This window comes from Salvelinus namaycush, unplaced genomic scaffold (assembly GCF_016432855.1).
Source record: "Salvelinus namaycush isolate Seneca unplaced genomic scaffold, SaNama_1.0 Scaffold776, whole genome shotgun sequence".
Classification (NCBI taxonomy): Eukaryota; Metazoa; Chordata; class Actinopteri; order Salmoniformes; family Salmonidae; genus Salvelinus; species Salvelinus namaycush.
The window spans coordinates 37,501-62,500 of NW_024061504.1; the positions used below are offsets into that span (position 1 = coordinate 37,501).

At 42.5% G+C, this 25,000-nt stretch overlaps 2 protein-coding genes across 3 annotated transcripts in view; both read right to left on the bottom strand.

The window, feature by feature from the left end:
- Positions 1 to 14,099, bottom strand: part of LOC120042770 (E3 ubiquitin-protein ligase RBBP6-like) — a 33,700-nt gene extending 19,601 nt beyond the window's left edge. For both annotated transcript variants that reach the window (XM_038987573.1, XM_038987572.1), the window contains exons 1-5: positions 13,055 to 14,099; positions 11,721 to 11,820; positions 10,889 to 10,925; positions 5,037 to 5,078; positions 4,627 to 4,715 (exon numbers count right to left, since the gene is read on the bottom strand). In XM_038987573.1, coding sequence (XP_038843501.1) covers positions 4,627 to 4,715; positions 5,037 to 5,078; positions 10,889 to 10,925; positions 11,721 to 11,820; positions 13,055 to 13,220 — 434 coding nt within the window. In that variant the 5' untranslated portion in view covers positions 13,221 to 14,099. The remainder of the gene's footprint in view (positions 1 to 4,626; positions 4,716 to 5,036; positions 5,079 to 10,888; positions 10,926 to 11,720; positions 11,821 to 13,054) is intronic.
- Positions 14,100 to 23,041: 8,942 nt separating this feature from the next.
- LOC120042772 (voltage-dependent calcium channel gamma-3 subunit-like) overlaps positions 23,042 to 25,000 on the bottom strand; it is a 9,161-nt gene continuing 7,202 nt past the window's right edge. Inside the window, exon 4 of the mRNA XM_038987575.1 lies at positions 23,042 to 23,610. Within this exon, the coding sequence (XP_038843503.1) occupies positions 23,042 to 23,610 (569 nt within the window). The remainder of the gene's footprint in view (positions 23,611 to 25,000) is intronic.

Below are 25,000 nucleotides of genomic sequence, written 5' to 3' on the forward strand. Positions count from 1 at the left end.
GAGGGGAGAAACACAGAAAAGGTAGAGTCAGTGAGCACCAAGTAGACCGCAATACCGGGTCGACTCCCAAACAACTAAAGAGCGTTGAAGCGTGAGGCTAAACTTGTCCCCGTTTTGGTCCCGTAGCTACCACATTGAAGCATGAAGCGTACCCGTACACAGAAACTCTGTGACAGAGAGCATCAACTTGTCCCCGTTTTGGTCCCGTAGCTACCACATTGAAGCATGAAGCGTACCCGTACACAGAAACTCTGTGACAGAGAGCATCAACTTGCATCACCCATCATCTGCGGTTCATCCTGCCGCTGAGTCTCAGTTTAAACATTAAACTACAGTTCACTAAAACAGCAGAGGTGTGGAGTCCACACTCGAGTCTGACTCCAGTCACAAATAAAAAACAACTTGAGACTCTACTTTGACATGAGACTGAAGACTAGAATTTCTGGCCAGGTTTTGTAACATTTTGTCACAAATTTTCTGGCACGGAGTCTCCTTTGATCACGCAGCCAGACACAGTAAAGCTCTTGCAACAAAAAAAAAAGAACAAAAGACAGGCCCTAGAATACTTATGTAAATGTGATCTTTCAGACTAATTGTTTATACATTTGGAAACATATCGAAAAACGTGTTATGGCTTTGTCATTATGGGGTATTGTGATGTCATTATGGGGTATTGAGATGTCATTATGGGGTATTGTGATGTCATTATGGGGTATTGTGTGTAGATTGTTGAGGGGGGGGGGACAATGTAATCCATTTTAAAATAAGGCTGTAATGTAACAAAATGTGGATCAAGTCAAGGTGGGGGGGTTGTCTGAATACTTTTGAATGAATAATATATCTTTAGATGGTTCTTCAGTTTTAATTAAAAAGCCATATGGAGACCTTGGGACTATACAGCTCTATTTGGAGTTGAAGACATTGTATTTATAGATTTTTTTTTTTTAACGTGACTTGAATAAAACGTGTGATTCGCCAGATGCCAGAGAATGCTACCTGCCCGAGTGCATTGCCCCAACTGTAAAGTTTGGTGGAGGAGGAATAATGGTCTGGGGGTGTTTTTCATGTTTCAGGCCCCTTAGTTGCAGTGAAGGGAAATCTTAATGCTACAGCATACATGACATACTACAAGATTCTGTGCTTCCAACTTTTTTGGCAACAGTTTGAGGAAGGCCCTTTCCTGTTTCAGCATGACAACTCCCCCCGCGCACAAAGCGAGGTCCAAACAGAAATGGTTTATCGAGATCGGTGTGGAAGAACTTGACTGTCTTGCACAGAGCCCTGACTTCAACCCCATCAAACAACTTTGGGATGAATTGGAACGTTGACTGTGAGCCAGGTCTAATCGCCCAACATCAGTTCCCGACCTCACTAATGCCCTTGTGGCTGAATAGAAGCAAGTCCCCGCAGCGATGTTCCAACATCTAGTGGAAAGCCTTCCCAGAAGAGTGGAGGCTGTTAGAGCAGTAAAGGGGGGTCCAACTCCATATTAATGCCCATGATTTTGGAAGGAGATTGTCATGTAGTGTATATACAGTTGAAGTCAGAAGTTTACATACACCTTAGCTAAATACATTTAAGCTCAGTTTCACAATTCCTGACATTTAATCCTAGTAAAAAATCCCTCTCTTAGGTCAGTTAAGATCACCACTTTATTTTATGAATGTTAAATGTCAGAATAATAGCTGAGAATTATTTATTTCAGCTTTTATTTCTTTCATCGCATTCTCAGTGGGTCAGAAGTTTACATACATTCAATTAGTATTTGGTAGCATTGCCTTTAAATTGTTTAACTTGGGTCAAACGTTTCAGGTAGCCTTCAACAAGCGTTCCACAATAATTTGGGTGAATTTTGGCCCATTCCTCCTGACAGAGCTGGTGTAACCGAGTCAGGTTTGTAGGCCTCCTTGCTCGCACATGCTTTTTCAGTTCTGCCCACATATTTTCTATAGGGTTGAGGTCAGGGCTTTGTGATGGCCACTCCAATACCTTGCCTTTGTTGTCCTTAAGCCATTTTGCCACAACTCTGGAAGTATGCTTGAGGTCATTGTCCACTTGGAAGACCCATTTGCGACCAAGCTTTAACTTTCTGACTGATGTCTTGAGATGCTGCTTCAATATATCCGCATCATTTTCCTGCCTCACGATGCCATCTTTTTTGTGAAGTGCACCAGTCGCTCCTGCAGCAAAGCTGCCACTCCCGTGCTTCACGGTTGGGATGGTGTTCTTCGGCTTGCAAGCCTCCCCCTTTTTCTTCCAAACATAACGATGGTTATTATGGCCAAACAGTTCTATTTTTGTTTCATCAGACCAGAGGACATTTCTCCAAAAAGTACAATCTTTGTCCCCATGTGCAGTTGCAAACCGTAGTCGGGCTTTTTTATGGCGGTTTCGGAGCAGTGGCTTCTTCCTTGCTGAGCGGCCTTTCAGGTTATGTAGATATAGGACTCGTTTTACTGTGGATATAGATACTTTTGTACCCGTTTCCTCCAGCATCTTCACAAGGTCCTTTGTTGTTGTTCTGGGATTGATTTGCACTTTTCACAACAAAGCATCTTTATTTATTTCACCTTTATTTAACCAGGTTGGCTAGTTGAGAACAAGTTCTCATTTGCAACTGCGACCTGGCCAAGATAAAGCAAAGCAGTGCGACACAAACAACAGAGTTACACATGGAATAAACAAACATGCAGTCATACAATAGAAAAAGTCTATATACAGCGTATGAAAATGAGGTAGGATAAGGGAGGTAAGGCAATAAAAATGCCATAGTGGCGAAATAATTACGATATAACAATTAAACACTGGAGTGATAGATGTGCAGAAGATGAGTGTGCAAGTAGAGATACTGGGGTGCAAATGAGCAAAATAAATACAGTATGGGGATGAGGTAGTTGGATGGGCTATTTACAGATGGGCTATGTACAGGTGCAATGATCGGGAAGCTGTTCTGACAGCTGGTGCTTAAAGTTAGTGAGGGAGATATGAGTCTCCAACTTCAGTGATTTTTACAGTTCGTTCCAGTCATTGGCAGCAGAGAACTGGATCGTCGAAAGGCGGCCAACGGAGGAATTGGCTTTGGGGGTGACCAGTGAGATATACCTGCTGGAGCGCGTGCTACGGGTGGGTGTTGCTATGGTGACCAGTGAGCTGAGATAAGGCGGGGCTTTACCTAGCAAAGACTTATAGATGACCTGGAGCCAGTGGGTTTGGCGACGAATATGAAGCGAGGGCCAGCCAACGACAGCATACAGGTCGCAGTGGTGGGTAGTATATGGGGCTTTGGTGACAAAACGGATGGCACTGTGATAAACTACATACATTTTGCTGAGTAGAGTGTTGGAGGCTACTTTGTAAATGACATCGCCGAAGTCAAGGACCGGTAGGATAGTCAGTTTTTCGAGGGTATGTTTGGCAGCATGAGTGAAGGATGTTTGTTGCGAAATAGGAAGCCGATTCTAGATTTAATTTTGGATTGGAGATGCTTAATGTTGACTCTGGAAGGAGAGTTTACAGTCTAACCAGACACCTAGGTATTTGTAGTTGTCCACATATTCTAAGTCAGAACCGTCCAACTAGTGATGCTGGACGGGTGGGCAGGTGCGGGCAGCAATCGGTTGAAGAGCATGCATTTAGTTTTACTTGCATTTAAGAGCAGTTGGAGGCCACGGAAGGAGAGTTGTATGGCATTGAAGCTCGTCTGGAGGTTTGTAAACACAGTGTCCAAAGAAGGGCCAGATGTATACAAAATGGTGTCGTCTGCATAGGTGGATCAAAAAAATCACCAGCAGCAAAAGCCAGAACGTGTTTCCTTCCTGAGCGGTATGACGGCTGCGTGGTCCCATGGTGTTTACACTTGCGTAGTATTGTTTGTACAGATAAACGTGGTACCTTCAGGCGTTTGGAAATTGCTCCCAAGGATGAACCAGATTTGTGGAGGTCTACAATTTTTTGTATTTTATATCTGAGGTCTTGGCTGATTTTTTTGATTTTCCCATGATGTCAAGCAAAGAGGTATATACACAGGTACACTTACAATTGACTCAAATGTCAATTTGGCTTTAGAAGCTTCTAAAGCCAAATTGACATAATTTTCTGGAATTTTCCAAGCTGTTTAAAGGCACAGTCAACTTAGTGTATGTAAACTTCTGACCCACTGGAATTGTGATAGTGAATTATAAGTGAAATAATCTGTCTGTAAACAATTGTTGGAAAAATTACTTGTGTCATGCACAAAGTAGATGTCCTAACCGACTTGCCAAAAATATAGTTTGTTAACAAGAAATTTGTGGAGTGGTTGAAAAACGAGTTTTAATGACTCCAACCTAAGTGTATGTAAATTTCCGACTTCAACTGTATGTACATCTTTATGAGCTGGATTGCCTGTCTTTGCAATTTGTTTATTTCAGTTTGCTCTCGTTAGCATATTTAGCTAGCAGCCTCCATGGAAATTCTCTATCAGTTGTACTAATTTTGTTAGCATTCTGGTAATAGACACCCAATGGGCTTTTTGTTGTATTTTCAGAACTAAGACATTAATACTGTAAATCCTCTGGGATGAGAAGGACGGCATGATGACGTGGTCACGTGGATACCGCCCAACCCTACTGTGTGTATTACACTCACTGTATGGGGTCATATTCACTGTTGGACTGGGACATCATGGCTCTGATCTTGTCATCCTCTGATGCATTGGCCTCCGCTAGGTTGGCAGTCTGAAGAGAAAGGGAGGAGCATGGGCGAGAGGAATGAGGAGAGGGAGGAGCATGGGCGAGAGGAATGAGGAGAGGGAGGAGCATGGGCGAGAGGAATGAGGAGAGGGAGGAGAATGGGCGAAAGGAATGAGGAGAGGGAGGAGAATGGGCGAAAGGAATGAGGAGAGAAGAGGGATGAGGAGTGGAGTTAGAGGATGACAAGGAGTTGTAAGGTGAAAATCAATTTACATTTTAATTCATGCCCCGAATTAAATGAGTTGAAATTAAACGAACCCCAACCTGATTCCCAAAGACCAAAACACACACAGAGAGAGACAGTACCTTAGAGAGCTGGGCCAGGGAGACGGACGGTGACGAGTCGGTCTGAAGGAGAAGAGCAACATTAAGACAGAACAGAGTCAAGGTGGACATCACCACCTGTCTGCCTGGGAGCAGACACGGACTCAATCTAGAGATGGACATGGCTTCCCCTGTCTGCCTGGGAGCAGACACGGACTCAATCTAGAGATGGACATGGCTTCCCCCGTCTCCTTCTGAAAAGACATTGGAGAAGGAGATACCATCCACCTGTCTTTTGAGGAGGAGGCGAGGAGATAGGAGGTGAGGAATCAAGGACACACAGATTGATCAACCCATTCCATAGCCAGAGAGGCAGATCACATACATCCAGTCAACTCACTACTACAGTGTGACAGTTACACCAATGTTGTAGGGTCAAGTTTCCCCCCCCTAAAACACTGATCTGGGCTCAGTTCTTCATTTCCACACGAATGGTTATGGTAAGGATCGGTGGCATGGGAAACTGATCCTAGATCTGTACCCAGGGGATGAACGCAGCAGAGCCGTCCTTCTCCTCCAATACGACGTGAGGAGGAACCGCAAAAAATTGAGATTCACACAGGAACTGATGCTGGGGGGGGGGGGGGGGGGGTACATAGGTATTACAGCCTGGCTAGCTACACCAGTAGTAGTTGGTACTACAGCCTGGCTAGCTACACCAGTAGTAGTAGTTGGTACTACAGCCTGGCTAGCTACACCAGTAGTAGTAGTTGGTACTACAGCCTGGCTAGCTACACCAGTAGTAGTAGTTGGTACTACAGCCTGGCTAGCTACACCAGTAGTAGTAGTTGGTACTACAGCCTGGCTAGCTACACCAGTAGTAGTAGTTGGTACTACAGCCTGGCTAGCTACACCAGTAGTAGTAGTTGGTACTACAGCCTGGCTAGCTACACCAGTAGTAGTAGTTGGTACTACAGCCTGGCTAGCTACACCAGTAGTAGTAGTTGGTACTACAGCCTGGCTAGCTACACCAGTAGTAGTAGTAGGTACTACAGCCTGGCTAGCTACACCAGTAGTAGTAGTAGGTACTACAGCCTGGCTAGCTACACCAGTAGTAGTAGTTGGTACTACAGCCTGGCTAGCTACACCAGTAGTAGTAGTTGGTACTACAGCCTGGCTAGCTACACCAGTAGTAGTAGTTGGTACTACAGCCTGGCTAGCTACACCAGTAGTAGTAGTTGGTACTACAGCCTGGCTAGCCACACCAGTAGTAGTTGGTACTACAGCCTGGCTAGCCACACCAGTAGTAGTTGGTACTACAGCCTGGCTAGCCACACCAGTAGTAGTTGGTACTACAGCCTGGCTAGCCACACCAGTAGTAGTTGGTCCTACAGCCTGGCTAGCTACATTAGTAGTAGGTATTACAGCAGAGCTAGCTACACCAGTAGTAGTTGGTAATACAGCCTGGCGAGCTACATTAGTAGTAGGTAATACAGGTGAGTTAGCTACACCAGTAGTAGTAGTTGGTACTACAGCCTGGCTAGCTACACCAGTAGTTGTAGTCGATTTTACAGCTAAGCTAGCTACAACTGTAGTAGTAGCTGGTACTACAGCCTGGCTAGCTACATCACTAGTAGTAGTAATAGTAGTTGGTATTACAGCTAAGCTAGCTACAACTGTAGTAGTAGTAGGTACTACAGCCTGGCTAGCTACACCAGTAGTAGTTGGTACTACAGCCTGGCTAGCTACACCAGTAGTAGTTGGTACTACAGCCTGGCTAGCTACACCAGTAGTAGTAGTTGGTACTACAGCCTGGCTAGCTACACCAGTAGTAGTAGTTGGTACTACAGCCTGGCTAGCTACACCAGTAGTAGTAGTAGTTGGTACTACAGCCTGGCTAGCTACACCAGTAGTAGTAGTAGTTGGTACTACAGCCTGGCTAGCTACATTAGTAGTAGGTATTACAGCTGAGTTAGCTACACCAGCAGTAGTAGGTATTACAGCCTGGCTAGCTACATCACTAATGGTAGTAGGTGGTATTTACAGCTGCGCTAGCTACATTAGTCGCGGTAGTTGGTATTACTACCTAGACCAACCTAGCTTGTTTACTAATACTACTACTGGTGTACCTAGTAGTAGTTGGTGTTACAGCCGGGCTAGCTACACCAGTAGTAGTAGTTGGTACTACAGCCGGGCTAGCTACACCAGTAGTAGTAGTTGGTACTACAGCCTGGCTAGCCACACCAGTAGTAGTTGGTACTACAGCCTGGCTAGCCACACCAGTAGTAGTTGGTACTACAGCCTGGCTAGCCACACCAGTAGTAGTTGGTACTACAGCCTGGCTAGCCACACCAGTAGTAGTTGGTCCTACAGCCTGGCTAGCTACATTAGTAGTAGGTATTACAGCAGAGCTAGCTACACCAGTAGTAGTTGGTAATACAGCCTGGCGAGCTACATTAGTAGTAGGTAATACAGGTGAGTTAGCTACACCAGTAGTAGTAGTTGGTACTACAGCCTGGCTAGCTACACCAGTAGTTGTAGTCGATTTTACAGCTAAGCTAGCTACAACTGTAGTAGTAGCTGGTACTACAGCCTGGCTAGCTACATCACTAGTAGTAGTAATAGTAGTTGGTATTACAGCTAAGCTAGCTACAACTGTAGTAGTAGTAGGTACTACAGCCTGGCTAGCTACACCAGTAGTAGTTGGTACTACAGCCTGGCTAGCTACACCAGTAGTAGTTGGTACTACAGCCTGGCTAGCTACACCAGTAGTAGTAGTTGGTACTACAGCCTGGCTAGCTACACCAGTAGTAGTAGTTGGTACTACAGCCTGGCTAGCTACACCAGTAGTAGTAGTAGTTGGTACTACAGCCTGGCTAGCTACACCAGTAGTAGTAGTAGTTGGTACTACAGCCTGGCTAGCTACATTAGTAGTAGGTATTACAGCTGAGTTAGCTACACCAGCAGTAGTAGGTATTACAGCCTGGCTAGCTACATCACTAATGGTAGTAGGTGGTATTTACAGCTGCGCTAGCTACATTAGTCGCGGTAGTTGGTATTACTACCTAGACCAACCTAGCTTGTTTACTAATACTACTACTGGTGTACCTAGTAGTAGTTGGTGTTACAGCCGGGCTAGCTACACCAGTAGTAGTAGTTGGTACTACAGCCGGGCTAGCTACACCAGTAGTAGTAGTTGGTACTACAGCCTGGCTAGCTACATCACTAGTAGTAGTAATAGTAGTTGGTATTACAGCTAAGCTAGCTACAACTGTAGTAGTAGTAGTAGGTACTACAGCCTGGCTAGCTACACCAGTAGTAGTAGGTATTACAGCCTGGCTAGCTACATCACTAATGGTAGTAGGTGGTATTTACAGCTGCGCTAGCTACATTGGTAGCAGTAGTTGGTATTACTACCTAGACCAACCTAGCTTGTTTACTAATACTACTACTGGTGTATCTAGTAGTAGTTGGTACTACAGCCTGGCTAGCTACACTAGTAGTAGTAGTTGGTACTACAGCCTGGCTAGCTACACCAGTAGTAGTAGTAGGTACTACAGCCTGGCTAGCTACACCAGTAGTAATAGGTATTACAGCCTGGCTAGCAACATCACTAATGGTAGTAGGTGGTATTTACAGCTGCGCTAGCTACATTGGTTGCAGTAGTTGGTATTACTACCTAGACCAGCCTAGCTTGTTTACTAATACTATCACAACAACAGCTATTATTACTACTACTGGTGTAGCTAGTAGTAGTAGTTGGTGTTACAGCCCGGCTAGCTACACCAGCAGTAGTAATAATAGCTGTTGTTGTGGCCCTTTACTACACTATGGGCTAACAGGATTAAGTCCAAAACTAGGCAACAGACTATGAGCTAACAGGATTAAGTCCAGAGCTAGGCAACAGACTATGAGCTAACAGGATTAAGTCCAGAGCTAGGCAACAGACTGAGCTAACAGGATTAAATTCAGAGCTAGGCCGGTCTAGGTAACAGACTGAGCTAACAGGATTAAATTCAGAGCTAGGCCGGTCTAGGTAACAGACTGAGCTAACAGGATTAAATTCAGAGCTAGGCCGGTCTAGGTAACAGACTGAGCTAACAGGATTAAATTTTAGAGCAAGGCTGGTCTAGGTAACAGACTGAGCTAACAGGATTAAATTCAGAGCTAGGCTGGTCTAGGTAACAGACTGAGCTAACAGGATTAAATTCAGAGCTAGGCCGGTCTAGGTAACAGACTGAGCTAACAGGATTAAATTCAGAGCTAGGCCGGTCTAGGTAGACTATGGGCTAACAGGATTAAATTCAGAGCAAGACTGGTCTAGGTAACCGATTAGCTCACGTTACACCAGTTAACCCAAGATCCTACTTCCTAGCCAGTGCATGTAGCTATATGGGTAACAGTTGAAGTGAACCATGTTGCCTTCATGACTCCTCGTCTACAGCAGTGTCTGGAGTGAGGCGCTATGGGTCCACATAGGATGATCTATCTAGTGCATTATGGCAACACTGCAAAACAGTATAATAAAATGTGTTTCTTTTAACAATACTTTCACTACAGTAACCATTATACAATAGTAGTAAACAATAGCCATCATAACACTAGTCAAGGGACAAAGGGGAAGAGGGAGGGTAGAGAGGTCTGGTTTAGTAAGCTATAAACTCTTCGTCGTCGCTGTCATCATCATCATCATCATAGTAGAGGCTGGTAGGTTGGTAGGTTCAGAGGTCACTGTGAAGGGAAGACACAGGGTCTGGTGTGGTGGTGCACGTGCTCACAACAGAACACATAACCTCTTTATTGACAGTTCTGGCAGCGTACAGCAGCAACCAAACACAACCCTGTCGCCACGGGAACCTACCATGCCACACAGTCAGCCCAGTTAGAACCCTGTGATGTCATAATAGATCATTTCAGTGATGTCATAATAGTCTCTGATGTCGTAATGGTATCATCATCATTGCACCGCTTTTAGTTTTTTTTTGTAACTCTGTACCAAACATGATCGTGGATTCAGTACTCATCATAGTAAATACTTAACACCTAGTTTACAGTTTAGCTTTAAGTAAAAAATGATTGCAAAGTAGACAAAATGCATTGCATTTCTAAGTAGTTTGTAGTAAAAAAAAAAAAATATTCTTGAGAGAACAAAGGATCAACTATGTCCAGTCCATATTAAAATGTCAGAATATGATGAGAACAACATTAGGACAGCCAAATATCAGCAATTAACTTCAGTTTTAGAACAACTGTTGAACAGGAACCAAATTATTTACCGATTTACCCCACACACACACAGTCACACACAGGTATCCATACAAGGTATCAATGCATTAGTCTTAGTCAATACCTCAAAAACTCATTGCTATAACACCACGTGAAAGAAAAAGCAGAATTTCCCATTCATTTGAAGTAAAGCAGCATAGCAATAATCGGTCATCATCATGCCTGTAAGGATTATGAAGCATTGTCTCAACACACAGGGGAGGCTCTGTACAGTGGCAGGCTAACAACACTACGCTAACCCTTGTTTCAATATGAAATACAGTCACAATATAGTTCAGATCCATCAACACATTGAACAACATTAAAAACACACAGTGAGTTACACAACAGGGAACAGCAGTTGGAACCAATCAAAACAGAATATTATCACCATGACAACTCAGAGTTAACTGGTGACCAATCAAAACAGAATATTATCACCATGACAACTCAGAGTTAACTGGTGACCAATCAGAACAGAATATTAAAATCACTGTAACAACTCAGAGTTAACTGATTACCAATCAGAACAGAGTTTACACAGTATGTTTAACCCCCCCAAAAAATCAGAGCAGAGTTTATAAAAGGAGGACAGAGAGAGTAAGGAAATGAGAGTGCTTGTTACATACGGGTCTGGAGGATCCAGCAGCCATGTCAGAACGGTCACTAAACAAACAGGAAGAAACAGAATAACATGTCAACAACCACCACAGACATGGACAACAGAGAGGAGTTGTAGCTCTAGAATAACTAGGCTGGTTTGACTGGATACTAGTGTGTGGCTCTGTGGAGGGGGGGGGGGGGGGTATTGGCATCAACATGGACTAGACAACAAAGAGGAGTTGTAGCTCTAGAATAACTAGGCTGGTTTGACTGGATACTAGTGTGTGGCTGTGTGGGGGGGGGGTATTGGCATCAACATGGACTAGACAACAAAGAGGAGTTGTAGCTTTAGAATAACTAGGCTGGTTTGACTGGATACTAGTGTGTGGCTGTGTGGAGGGGGGGGGGGGTATTGGCATCAACATGGACTAGACAACAGAGAGGAGTTGTAGCTTTAGAATAACTAGGCTGGTTTGACTGTATACTAGTGTGTGGCTGTGTGGAGGGGGTATTGGCATCAACATGGACTAGACAACAGAGAGGAGTTGTAGCTCTAGAATAACTAGGCTGGTTTGACTATACTAGTGTGTGGCTGTGTGGAGGGGGTATTGGCATCAACATGGACTAGACAACAGAGAGGAGTTGTAGCTCTAGAATAACTAGGCTGGTTTGACTGGATACTAGTGTGTGGCTGTGTGGAGGGGGGGTATTGGCATTAACAGGCGATGGGGGGGGGGGGGGGGGGTTACTACCATTTGACTGGATACTAGTGTGTGGCCGTTATTAGGATCAACAGGCGATTGGGGGGGTTTACTACCATGCAGATAGACACAGGGTCACGATGTCATAGCTACGTACACAATGAACGTTCTGCCCGCTGGTTTGACCCCTCCGATGGGGGTGCGTCTGACGATCACCGATGAGTGTTTGGGGATGTGAATCTCCTCATCAGTGTACTCTGTAGAAGCACAAGGTACACAGCATATATCATTAGTACTGTAGTCTATAGAAGCACAGGGAATATAATATAGCATTAGTACTGTAGTCTATAGAACCACGGGGAATATAATATATCATTAGTAATAAATAGTGTTTGGGGATGTGGACATCAAACAAAAACGGTTAAATTCACATCGTTCTTCCCTGTGTAAAAGGTCACCCCAGCCGAAGCTCTAGAGAGATTGGACTCAACACTTTATGAGTTCCTAGAGATTAAACATATGCAATTGTTGATTGTTTTATTTTGGTTCCTCAACAATGAGCCACTTGCGTTCAATCTGCATTGGCAATGCAACAATGTTGATGACAACTATGTTGTTTTCACTTTGCTTCTTAATATAAATCCACTAGTGTTCTGTAATTAACGTTACACTATCATTATTATTATTACATATACAAACAGCTAGCTTGTCATTTCTTATCAAGTCCGGGCTGTTAGCCGCTAATGCTAATCGCCTGTTAGCTGGCGGGCCAATAGATGTACGGAGTTTATAGCAAACGTACTTATACAGCCTCATAACACCTACAATCAGCATGTTGTTTGTACAATAGTATCTTCTAAAAATCAAAGAGGAATACACAAAGCAAGAATATCTTAGCTACATGAAGTAGCTAAGAGAAAACATTCAATGTAGCCGGAGATTAAACGTTCCCGTTGTCATGTCAAAAACACTGTATTCAAAGTGGCCACTATTAACTATAGAATAATCATTATAATTCCAACAGTTGACAAGTGTTTTGCTCTAAATCGCAAGTTTCAATTGCAACATTTGGTTCAAAATATGCCCCAGATTGTTTGCCCATATCGTGCAGCCCTACACCGCAGCGTGGAAATGATCTCAAATGAGTGCAGGAAATGTATGAATGAGCTGAAAATTGTTTTATAATATTAAATTAACACAAAAATAAATCAGAATGGAGAAATACCACCCTAGGGTCACGCACTACTCAAAGTAAATTTAAAATGTATATTATTACAAATATTTTTTGGGGGGTCAAATACAGTAATACAATCCAACTTCTGTATCTATATATAATTTATTTTTTGGGACCATATCGCCGATCCCTATCAGGAAGTACACACCATAAAACTGCATAGAATCATTGAGAATCTTGGCATCACTAACATCAGCTCGTTGTAGAACAACCTGTACTACTAGAGACTGCCGGGGGCGCTCTGGGCTAGTTCTTACCTTCACGGGTCTGTGCGTTGGTGATCTGCAGGTCACAGTCGGTGGCTTTGAGGCGCTCTCTGCCCATAATCTGCCGTTTCAGCTCGGCTAGGGTGATGTGCAGCCCGTCAAAGGTCACGGTGTTGTAGTCCAGTTTGGACGAGAATTTATAATGAACACACGACATTCTCACAACTATCACTTAAATCAAACTCAAGACAGGGGAAAACAACAAGTTAGTTAAGAATAACAATAACCAGTACTAGATATGATCTGAGACTGAAGGGAAAGCTACCAGTTTAGTCTAAGATAATACCGAAGGGAAAACAGGCAATGAACTAAGAGGAAGTATTCACAGATAGTCCTTGTAGCTGTATACGTCAAAGACACCAAGCTACTAGTAGTGAAAGGCCGGGACACCAGCAAGCAGCGTCTTTTACCCGGTCAGTTCGTTAAGAGTCCGGTAAAACACAAGAAAAGTACAGTTCCAGAAGTGTCCATTACGGCTTTTTCACGGTTAATAAAGTCAGTAGAGTCTCTCGCGGAAACACGGGCCTTGTAGCTGCTGAAAGCAGCGAGGCACCGAGTTCGCGGTTAGGAGTCCATGCGAGGCCGCAAGCTTCGCTCTTCCGCCGTAAATGGCGCAGTCCAAAATCTTCTATCCGTCCGGAAACTGAAAATCAAACGTCCAAAAATAAGTCCTCAAACGATCCTTTTCGGAGTTGCAGTCCACGCAGGAACGATGTTTATCCTTGTATGACCTACGATGAAATTATGAGACAAGGAAATCTGCGGCCTAGGTCGGTGTAACGTTACCTACCACTCAAAACAAAAACATTACCCGCAGCTAACGTTAGCGTACAGTACTTGGGTAGCTAGTTAACTGGTTAGAAAATGGCCACTGGAAACAACCACTTTAATAACCAGTTAGCTTAGGCTCTTATCCAAAACGACGGTAATTATCTCCTTCCAAACTATAATTTTCGTTGATTAAATCCATAACATCCATTTCGACGGTCTTTCCGTTGCTCCTCGTTGTCTTCAGAACATCATGGCGGGCCCGGAAACTGGCCTGACAAGAAAACGGAAACGATTTTTTTTTCATCTATGAGGTCCAGTCCATAAGGTGCAACCTACTGTGCGAGGTAGTAAAATATATATTTAAAAAAAACGTTTTGGATGAAAATACTCATACTAACTAGCAAAAACAACAACAAAATATGATAAATACAAATAAATACAATTCACTCTACTTCTGTTAAAATCATAAAGTCAAAACTGATCTCCACAGGCTCAGGAGCACGGGAAGGCGGGGTAGTTCTTCCATTGCAACAAACCACTTGAAGGTCTCCCGTTGTGAATTATTTCAGGTCCAGAAACTTTTCTTCCGTATCCACAATTGATGTCCAATTTATAAAAAATAATTAAATGTTGACACTTGACCAGTATAGTTATTAACAGTTACAATAAACACCACAAAGCGAAAACTTCGGTTTAGACGTTTGGTGACGTGTGCAGCTTTGGCTGCAGCTAGCGCCCTCTAGTGAGCTGTAGAATGAAGCAATAAGGCCCGAGGAGGTCCGGTATACGGCCATATGGCACGGCTAAGGGCTGTTCTTTAGGGACGACGCAACGCGGAGTGCCTGGATACAACCCTTAGCCGTGGTATATTGGCCATATAACACAAACCCGTACTATAAACTGGTTATCAACATAATTAGAGCAGTAAAAATAAATGTTCTGTCATACCCGTGGTATCGAGTCTGATATACCATGGCAGTCAGCCAATCAGCATTCAGGGCTTAAACCACCTAGTTTATAATACACGATAAACCACTACATTGTAGAATAATAGTGAAGATATCAAAACTATGAACACATATGGAATCATGTAGAAACCCAAAATGTATTAAACAAATCAAAAAATATTTTATATTTGAGATTCTTCAAAGTAGCCACCCTTTGACTTGATGACAGCGTTGCACACTCTTGGCATTTTCTCAACCAGCTTCATGAGGTAGTCAACTGGAATGCATTTCAATTAACAGGTGTGCCTTGTTAAAAGTTAATTTGTGGAATTTCTTTCCTTCTTAAAAGTTGTGTTGTGACAAGGTAGGTGTTGTATACAGAAGATAGCCCTATTTGGTAAAAGACCAAGTCCATAGTATGGCAAGAACAGCTCAAATAAGCAAAGAGAAACGACAGTCCATCATTACTTTAAGACATGAAGGTCAGTCAATCTGGAAAATGTCAAGAACTTTGAAAGTTTCTTCAAGTGCAGTCGCAAAAACCATCAAGCAATATGATGAAACTGGCTCTCATGAGGACCGCCACAGGAAAGGAAGACCCAGAGTTACCTCTGCTGCAGAGGATAAGTTCATTAGAGTTACCAGCCTCAGAAATTGCAGCCCAAATAATGCTTCACAGAGTTCAAGTAATAGACACATCTCAACATCAACTGTTCAGAGGAGACTGCGTGAATCAGGCTTTCATGGTCGAATTCCTGCAAAGAAACCCTGACTAAAGGACACCAATAAGAAGAAGAGACTTGCTTGGGCCAAGAAATACAAGCAATGGACATTAGACCGGTGGAAATCTGTCCTTTGGTCCGAATTGGAGATTTTTGATTCCAACCACCATGTCTTTGTGAGATGCAGAGTAGGTGAACGGATGATCTCCGCATGTGTGGTTCCCACCGTGAAGCATGGAGGTGTGATGGTTTGCTGGTGACACTGTCAGTGATTTTACTTAGAATTCAAGGCACCATCAAGGTTACCAGAGCATTCTGCAGCAATACGCCATCCCATCTGGTTTGCACTTGTTTCTCAACAGGGCAAAGACCCAACACACCTCCAGGCTGTGTAAGGGCTATTTGACCAAGAAGGAGAGTGATGGAGTGCCGCATCAGATGACCTGGCCTCCCCAATCACCCGACCTCAACCCAATTGAGATGGTTTGGGATGAGTTAGACCGCAGAGTGAAGGAAAAGCAGCCTACAAGTGCTCAGCAATTGTTGCGAACTACTTCAAGACTGTTGGAAAAGCCTTCCAGGTGAAGCTGGTTGAGAGAATTCCAAGAGTGTTCAAAGCTGTCATCAAGGCAAAATGTGAGTACTTTGAATCTCAAATATAAAATATATTTTGACATATTTAACACTTTCTTTGGTTACTACATGATTCCATATGTGTTGTTTCATAGTTTTGATGTCTGTAGCACATACTCATGTTATATAAATAGTTCTAAAGCGATAAAATAACTGTAAGAAATAGAATTGAATACTTGACCGAAAGAGGCTTTTATACAGAACCAATACTGAGCCCTAACAGGAGAATCACTATACTTTGTTATCTCAATAGTCTGTGTGTGTGTGTGCGGTGAGTGATGAGTTGCGTTTGTTGACAGTAATCTGTACGTTGTGTTTTGGTTCAAAGCACTCTACACCTGAGATGCCACAGATTCAGGTGTTTTCCACAAAGTCCTAGGAGACGCACACACACACACACACACACACACACACACACACACACACACACACACACCAGCCAAAATCAACAGCTGAGAAGTGATTATTACTGTAGCCTGAAACACTATAAAAAACAGAGGAACAGTAGAAAACATTTCATAATGTCACAGAAACATAAGTTATGCCCCATTTCAAACTCATATCTAGAGGTTAGTCAGTGTATTTATTATAAACAGTGTGAGGGCAGACTAAGAGTTACTAGAGGTTAGTCAGTGTATTTATTATAAACAGTGTGAGGGCAGACTAAGAGTTACTAGAGGTTAGTCAGTGTATTTATTATAAACAGTGTGAGGGCAGACTAAGAGTTACTAGAGGTTAGTCAGTGTATTTATTATAAACAGTGTGAGGGTCCACTAAGAGTTACTAGAGGTTAGTCAGTGTATTTATTATAAACAGTGTGAGGGCAGACTAAGAGTTACTAGAGGTTAGTCAGTGTATTTATTATAAACAGTGTGAGGGTCCACTAAGAGTTACTAGAGGTTAGTCAGTGTATTTATTATAAACAGTGTGAGGGCAGACTAAGAGTTACTAGAGGTTAGTCAGTGTATTTATTATAAACAGTGTGAGGGCAGACTAAGAGTTACTAGAGGTTAGTCAGTGTATTTATTATAAACAGTGTGAGGGTCCACTAAGAGTTACTAGAGGTTAGTCAGTGTATTTATTATAAACAGTGTGAGGGCAGACTAAGAGTTACTAGAGGTTAGTCAGTGTATTTATTATAAACAGTGTGAGGGCAGACTAAGAGTTACTAGAGGTTAGTCAGTGTATTTATTATAAACAGTGTGAGGGTCCACTAAGAGTTACTAGAGGTTAGTCAGTGTATTTATTATAAACAGTGTGAGGGCAGACTAAGAGTTACTAGAGGTTAGTCAGTGTATTTATTATAAACAGTGTGAGGGTCCACTAAGAGTTACTAGAGGTTAGTCAGTGTATTTATTATAAACAGTGTGAGGGTAGACTAAGAGTTACTAGAGGTTAGTCAGTGTATTTATTATAAACAGTGTGAGGGCAGACTAAGAGTTACTAGAGGTTAGTCAGTGTATTTATTATAAACAGTGTGAGGGCAGACTAAGAGTTACTAGAGGTTAGTCAGTGTATTTATTATAAACAGTGTGAGGGCAGACTAAGAGTTACTAGAGGTTAGTCAGTGTATTTATTATAAACAGTGTGAGGGCAGACTAAGAGTTACTAGAGGTTAGTCAGTGTATTTATTATAAACAGTGTGAGGGTCCACTAAGAGTTACTAGAGGTTAGTCAGTGTATTTATTATAAACAGTGTGAGGGCAGACTAAGAGTTACTAGAGGTTAGTCAGTGTATTTATTATAAACAGTGTGAGGGCAGACTAAGAGTTACTAGAGGTTAGTCAGTGTATTTATTATAAACAGTGTGAGGGCAGACTAAGAGTTACTAGAGGTTAGTCAGTGTATTTATTATAAACAGTGTGAGGGCAGACTAAGAGTTACTAGAGGTTAGTCAGTGTATTTATTATAAACAGTGTGAGGGCAGACTAAGAGTTACTAGAGGTTAGTCAGTGTATTTATTATAAACAGTGTGAGGGCAGACTAAGAGTTACTAGAGGTTAGTCAGTGTATTTATTATAAACAGTGTGAGGGTCCACTAAGAGTTACTAGAGGTTAGTCAGTGTATTTATTATAAACAGTGTGAGGGCAGACTAAGAGTTACTAGAGGTTAGTCAGTGTATTTATTATAAACAGTGTGAGGGCAGACTAAGAGTTACTAGAGGTTAGTCAGTGTATTTATTATAAACAGTGTGAGGGCAGACTAAGAGTTACTAGAGGTTAGTCAGTGTATTTATTATAAACAGTGTGAGGGCAGACTAAGAGTTACTAGAGGTTAGTCAGTGTATTTATTATAAACAGTGTGAGGGCAGACTAAGAGTTACTAGAGGTTAGTCAGTGTATTTATTATAAACAGTGTGAGGGCAGACTAAGAGTTACTAGAGGTTAGTCAGTGTATTTATTATAAACAGTGTGAGGGTCCACTAAGAGTTACTAGAGGTTAGTCAGTGTATTTATTATAAACAGTGTGAGGGCAGACTAAGAGTTACTAGAGGTTAGTCAGTGTATTTATTATAAACAGTGTGAGGGTCCACTAAGAGTTACTAGAGGTTAGTCAGTGTATTTATTATAAACAGTGTGAGGGCAGACTAAGAGTTACTAGAGGTTAGTCAGTGTATTTATTATAAACAGTGTGAGGGCAGACTAAGAGTTACTAGAGGTTAGTCAGTGTATTTATTATAAACAGTGTGAGGGCAGACTAAGAGTTACTAGAGGTTAGTCAGTGTATTTATTATAAACAGTGTGAGGGTCCACTAAGAGTTACTAGAGGTTAGTCAGTGTATTTATTATAAACAGTGTGAGGGCAGACTAAGAGTTACTAGAGGTTAGTCAGTGTATTTATTATAAACAGTGTGAGGGTCCACTAAGAGTTACGAGAGGTTAGTCAGTGTATTTATTATAAACAGTGTGAGGGCAGACTAAGAGTTACTAGAGGTTAGTCAGTGTATTTATTATAAACAGTGTGAGGGCAGACTAAGAGTTACTAGAGGTTAGTCAGTGTATTTATTATAAACAGTGTGAGGGCTGACTAAGAGTTACTAGAGGTTAGTGAGTGTATTTATTATAAACAGTGTGAGGGTCCACTAAGAGTTACTATAGATTAGTCAGTGTATTTATTATAAACAGTGTGAGGGTCCACTAAGAGTTACTAGAGGTTAGTCAGTGTATTTATTATAAACAGTGTGAGGGTCCACTAAGAGTTACTAGAGGTTAGTCAGTGTATTTATTATAAACAGTGTGAGGGCAGACTAAGAGTTACTAGAGGTTAGTCAGTGTATTTATTATAAACAGTGTGAGGGCAGACTAAGAGTTACTAGAGGTTAGTCAGTGTATTTATTATAAACAGTGTGAGGGCAGACTAAGAGTTACTAGAGGTTAGTCAGTGTATTTATTATAAACAGTGTGAGGGTCCACTAAGAGTTATTAGAGGTTAGTCAGTGTATTTATTATAAACAGTGTGAGGGCAGACTAAGAGTTACTAGAGGTTAGTCAGTGTATTTATTATAAACAGTGTGAGGGTCCACTAAGAGTTACTAGAGGTTAGTCAGTGTATTTATTATAAACAGTGTGAGGGCAGACTAAGAGTTACTAGAGGTTAGTCAGTGTATTTATTATAAACAGTGTGAGGGTCCACTAAGAGTTACTAGAGGTTAGTCAGTGTATTTATTATAAACAGTGTGAGGGCAGACTAAGAGTTACTAGAGGTTAGTCAGTGTATTTATTATAAACAGTGTGAGGGTCCACTAAGAGTTACGAGAGGTTAGTCAGTGTATTTATTATAAACAGTGTGAGGGCAGACTAAGAGTTACTAGAGGTTAGTCAGTGTATTTATTATAAACAGTGTGAGGGCAGACTAAGAGTTACTAGAGGTTAGTCAGTGTATTTATTATAAACAGTGTGAGGGCTGACTAAGAGTTACTAGAGGTTAGTGAGTGTATTTATTATAAACAGTGTGAGGGTCCACTAAGAGTTACTATAGATTAGTCAGTGTATTTATTATAAACAGTGTGAGGGTCCACTAAGAGTTACTAGAGGTTAGTCAGTGTATTTATTATAAACAGTGTGAGGGTCCACTAAGAGTTACTAGAGGTTAGTCAGTGTATTTATTATAAACAGTGTGAGGGCAGACTAAGAGTTACTAGAGGTTAGTCAGTGTATTTATTATAAACAGTGTGAGGGCAGACTAAGAGTTACTAGAGGTTAGTCAGTGTATTTATTATAAACAGTGTGAGGGCAGACTAAGAGTTACTAGAGGTTAGTCAGTGTATTTATTATAAACAGTGTGAGGGTCCACTAAGAGTTACTAGAGGTTAGTCAGTGTATTTATTATAAACAGTGTGAGGGTCCACTAAGAGTTACTAGAGGTTAGTCAGTGTATTTATTATAAGCAGTGTGAGGGCAGACTAAGAGTTACTAGAGGTTAGTCAGTGTATTTATTATAAACAGTGTGAGGGTCCACTAAGAGTTACTAGAGGTTAGTCAGTGTATTTATTATAAACAGTGTGAGAACCGACTAAGAGTTACTAGAGGTTAGTCTGCAGAATACACAACATCTTTAAAGAGAGGGCTTTTGTAATAGAAAACAAAGGGGACGTTATTGGATGTCAGGTCGGACAGCTACACTGGATTTGGGTCTGTCATTGGCTCTCGACAGAGGTCAGGGGTCATTTAAGCTTCCAGGAAACAAACTGAACAGACAGACAGATCAATTCTATACTGTTCTACACAGTAATATGAGTTTTGTAAATGTTCCATGTCTGTTCTATAGTCATCAGACAGAGGTAGTGTTCCATCCTGTCTGTTCTATAGTCATCAGACAGAGGTAGTGTTCCATCCTGTCTGTTCTATAGTCATCAGACAGAGGTAGTGTTCCATCCTGTCTGTTCTATAGTCATCAGACAGAGGTAGTGTTCCATCCTGTCTGTTCTATAGTCATCAGACAGAGGTAGTGTTCCATCCTGTCTGTTATATAGTCATCAGACAGAGGTAGTGTTCCATCCTGTCTGTTCTATGGTCATCAGACAGAGGTAGTGTTCCATCCTGTCTGTTCTATGGTCATCAGACAGAGGTAGTGTTCCATCCTGTCTGTTCTATGGTCATCAGACAGAGGTAGTGTTCCATCCTGTCTGTTCTATAGTCATCAGACAGAGGTAGTGTTCCATCCTGTCTGTTCTACAGTCATCAGACAGAGGTAGTGTTCCATCCTGTCTGTTCTATGGTCATCAGACAGAGGTAGTGTTCCATCCTGTCTGTTCTATAGTCATCAGACAGAGGTAGTGTTCCATCCTGTCTGTTCTATAGTCATCAGACAGAGGTAGTGTTCCATCCTGTCTGTTCTTTGGTCATCAGACAGAGGTAGTGTTCCATCCTGTCTGTTCTATAATCATCAGACAGAGGTAGTGTTCCATCCTGTCTGTTCTATAGTCATCAGACAGAGGTAGTGTTCCATCCTGTCTGTTCTACGGTTCAGGCAGAGGTAGTGTTCCATCCTGTCTGTTCTACAGTCACCAGACAGAGGTAGTGTTACATCCTGTCTGTTCTACAGTCATCAGACAGAGGTAGTGTTCCATCCTGTCTGTTCTATAGTCATCAGACAGAGGTAGTGTTCCATCCTGTCTGTTCTATAGTCATCAGACAGAGGTAGTGTTCCATCCTGTCTGTTCTATGGTCATCAGACAGAGGTAGTGTTCCATCCTGTCTGTTCTATAGTCATCAGACAGAGGTAGTGTTCCATCCTGTCTGTTCTATGGTCATCAGACAGAGGTAGTGTTCTATCCTGTCTGTTCTATAGTTATCAGACAGAGGTAGTGTTCCATCCTGTCTGTTCTATAGTCATCAGACAGAGGTAGTGTTCCATCCTGTCCTATGGTCATCAGACAGAGGTAGTGTTCCATCCTGTCTGTTCTATAGTCATCAGACAGAGGTAGTGTTCCATCCTGTCTGTTCTTTGGTCATCAGACAGAGGTAGTGTTCCATCCTGTCTGTTCTATAATCATCAGACAGAGGTAGTGTTCCATCCTGTCTGTTCTTTGGTCATCAGACAGAGGTAGTGTTCCATCCTGTCTGTTCTTTGGTCATCAGACAGAGGTAGTGTTCCATCCTGTCTGTTCTACAGTCATCAGACAGAGGTAGTGTTCCATCCTGTCTGTTCTATAGTCATCAGACAGAGGTAGTGTTCCATCCTGTCTGTTCTATGGTCATCAGACAGAGGTAGTGTTCCATCCTGTCTGTTCTATAGTTATCAGACAGAGGTAGTGTTCCATCCTGTCTGTTCTATGGTCATCAGACAGAGGTAGTGTTCTATCCTGTCTGTTCTATAGTTATCAGACAGAGGTAGTGTTCCATCCTGTCTGTTCTATGGTCATCAGACAGAGGTAGTGTTCCATCCTGTCTGTTCTATAGTCATCAGACGGAGGTAGTGTTCCATCCTGTCTGTTCTATAGTCATCAGACAGAGGTAGTGTTCCATCCTGTCTGTCCTAGGTCATCAGACAGAGGTAGTGTTCCATCCTGTCTGTCCTATGGTCATCAGACAGAGGTAGTGTTCCATCCTGTCTGTTCTATAGTCATCAGACAGAGGTAGTGTTCCATCCTGTCTGTCCTAGGTCATCAGACAGAGGTAGTGTTCCATCCTGTCTGTCCTATGGTCATCAGACAGAGGTAGTGTTCCATCCTGTCGGTCATCAGACAGAAGTAGTGTTCCATCCTGTCGGTCATCAGACAGAGGTAGTGTTCCATCCAGTCATAGAGTAGGACTCAACAATCCATGACAACTTTTGTCCTTCTCCTTTCTCTCTCTCCATCCTTCCCTTACCCTCCCTCCCTCCACTCCTCCCTCTATTCCTCACTCCCATTCGCTCATCCTCCCCCCCTGTCTCTCTCTCTCTATTTCTCTCCCTCCCTCTCTCAGACAGGTGTTGTCCTCCTGTTGGCAGCGTTGCTAGGCAACATGTCCTTGTTGTTGGTCTTGCTTGTCAGTGGTGACAGGAAAACGCTCTTCGCGACATCCACCCCTCCTGCGGCGGCTGCCATCTTGTTGTTGGGCGGGGTTAGTTTGTGTGGGGCCAACGTGAACAGGGTGAACTCCGACCCCACTGGCCCCGCGGCGACAACCTTTGACACGGACAGGGCCGCTGGCAACGGCGAGGGGTCACGAGGTCGCAGCTGCCCCGCCGACGATATCGAGTTGCCGCGGTAACTGGAGCGGCGTCTGTAGCGGTTGTAGCGGCTGTAGTAGGACGCGGAGCGGAACAGAGCGGGTTTGGTGAGGGAGCGGCGGCCGCGGGTACGGAGCTGTCGGTGGCGCTCTATGAAGACGTGGACTGTCAGGACGCCCACCATCTCAGCCAAGATGAAGGACAGCGCCCCGAAGTAGAAGGACCAGCCGTACGAGTAACTCTTCTTACTGTCGCTCTGACCCGGGTCACCAGAGTTAGCCGAGATGTAGACGATGATGCCGATGATGTTACTGAGGCCTGGAGAGTGGAGAGGGGGGAGAGAGAGAGAGAGAATTCTGTCGGAAAATCCTACAAGTCCAGAGAAATACACCAACTAATGCATGTAGGGCAGAATTGGGCCGCTTTCCAGTAATAATGAAAATACAGAAAAGATCATTAAAATTTTGGCTACATCTAAATTCAAGTCCAAATTCGAGTCTGCAATTTAAAGCACTTCAAACCCAAGAGCTGAGCCCAGAAACGAGCCCTCTCAGTCAGCTGGTGTTGGACCTCACCAACCAAGCTGACACCAGCACTGCTTCAAAAGAAAGAATTCCAATAAACAAAATCATGAACCAATCAAAGGACTCATATATACAACATTGGAAAAACGAAACAAAATCCCAAAGCCGACTAAATTGCTATCTGACCCTAAACAGAGAATATGAATTGGCTGAATATCTCTACTCTGTCAGAGATACGAAGCAGAGACAGATCCTTACCAAGTACAGGCTGAGTGACCACCGATTGGCAATAGAAACCGGCAGACATAAAAAGACATGGCTACCCAAAGAGGAGCGTGTATGTGGTCACTGCACGACAGGGGATGTAGAAACAGAGATGCACTTTCTCCTTTACTGTGATAAATATTCCTCACCAAGAGATTCATTATTCACAGAAATGTCTACATTTATTCCAAATTTTAACTTATTAAACCCAGAGGAAAAACTAAAAATACTCATGGGCGAAGGAGCAATGGCTCCTCTTGCAGCCAAATATGTATTTGCCTGCCATAGCCTGAGGGACACTGAATAATAACATCTGCATAGTAAGCAGTATTATGACTGCTACTTATTATGACTGTTATTGTTATTACTATTATTGTTATTACTATTATTATTGTTGTTTATCATTCCAAGTAGTAATGGTATGGGTGGTAATGGTAATGATAGCAGTTTAATGATGGTGGTGGTGGTAGTAGTGGTAATGATGATAGTAGTTGTAGTACCAATGTAATGGTGAAGATGACCGTTATTTAGTTATAAGTTAGTTATAGTTTCATTTTTTTATTACATTACATTCGATTATTGACTGTTACCATTTTATTGTTACTATTTTTATATTTAATTTTGTATTATTATTTACTGCCATTCTATATTATTATTTGTCATTGTTTATAATTTTATTACAATGTATATTGTATACATTGTTGCTTTGGCAATATTGACACAATGTTTTTCATGCCAATAAAGCAGCTTGAATTTGAATTTGAATTTGAGAGAGAGAGAGTTAGCTGAGATGTAGATGATGATGTTACTGAGGCCTGGAGAGGGAGAGAGGAGAGAGAGTTAGCTGAGATGTAGACGAGAGAGAGAGAGAGAGAGAGAGAGAGAGAGAGAGAGAGAGAGAGAGAGAGAGAGAGAGAGAG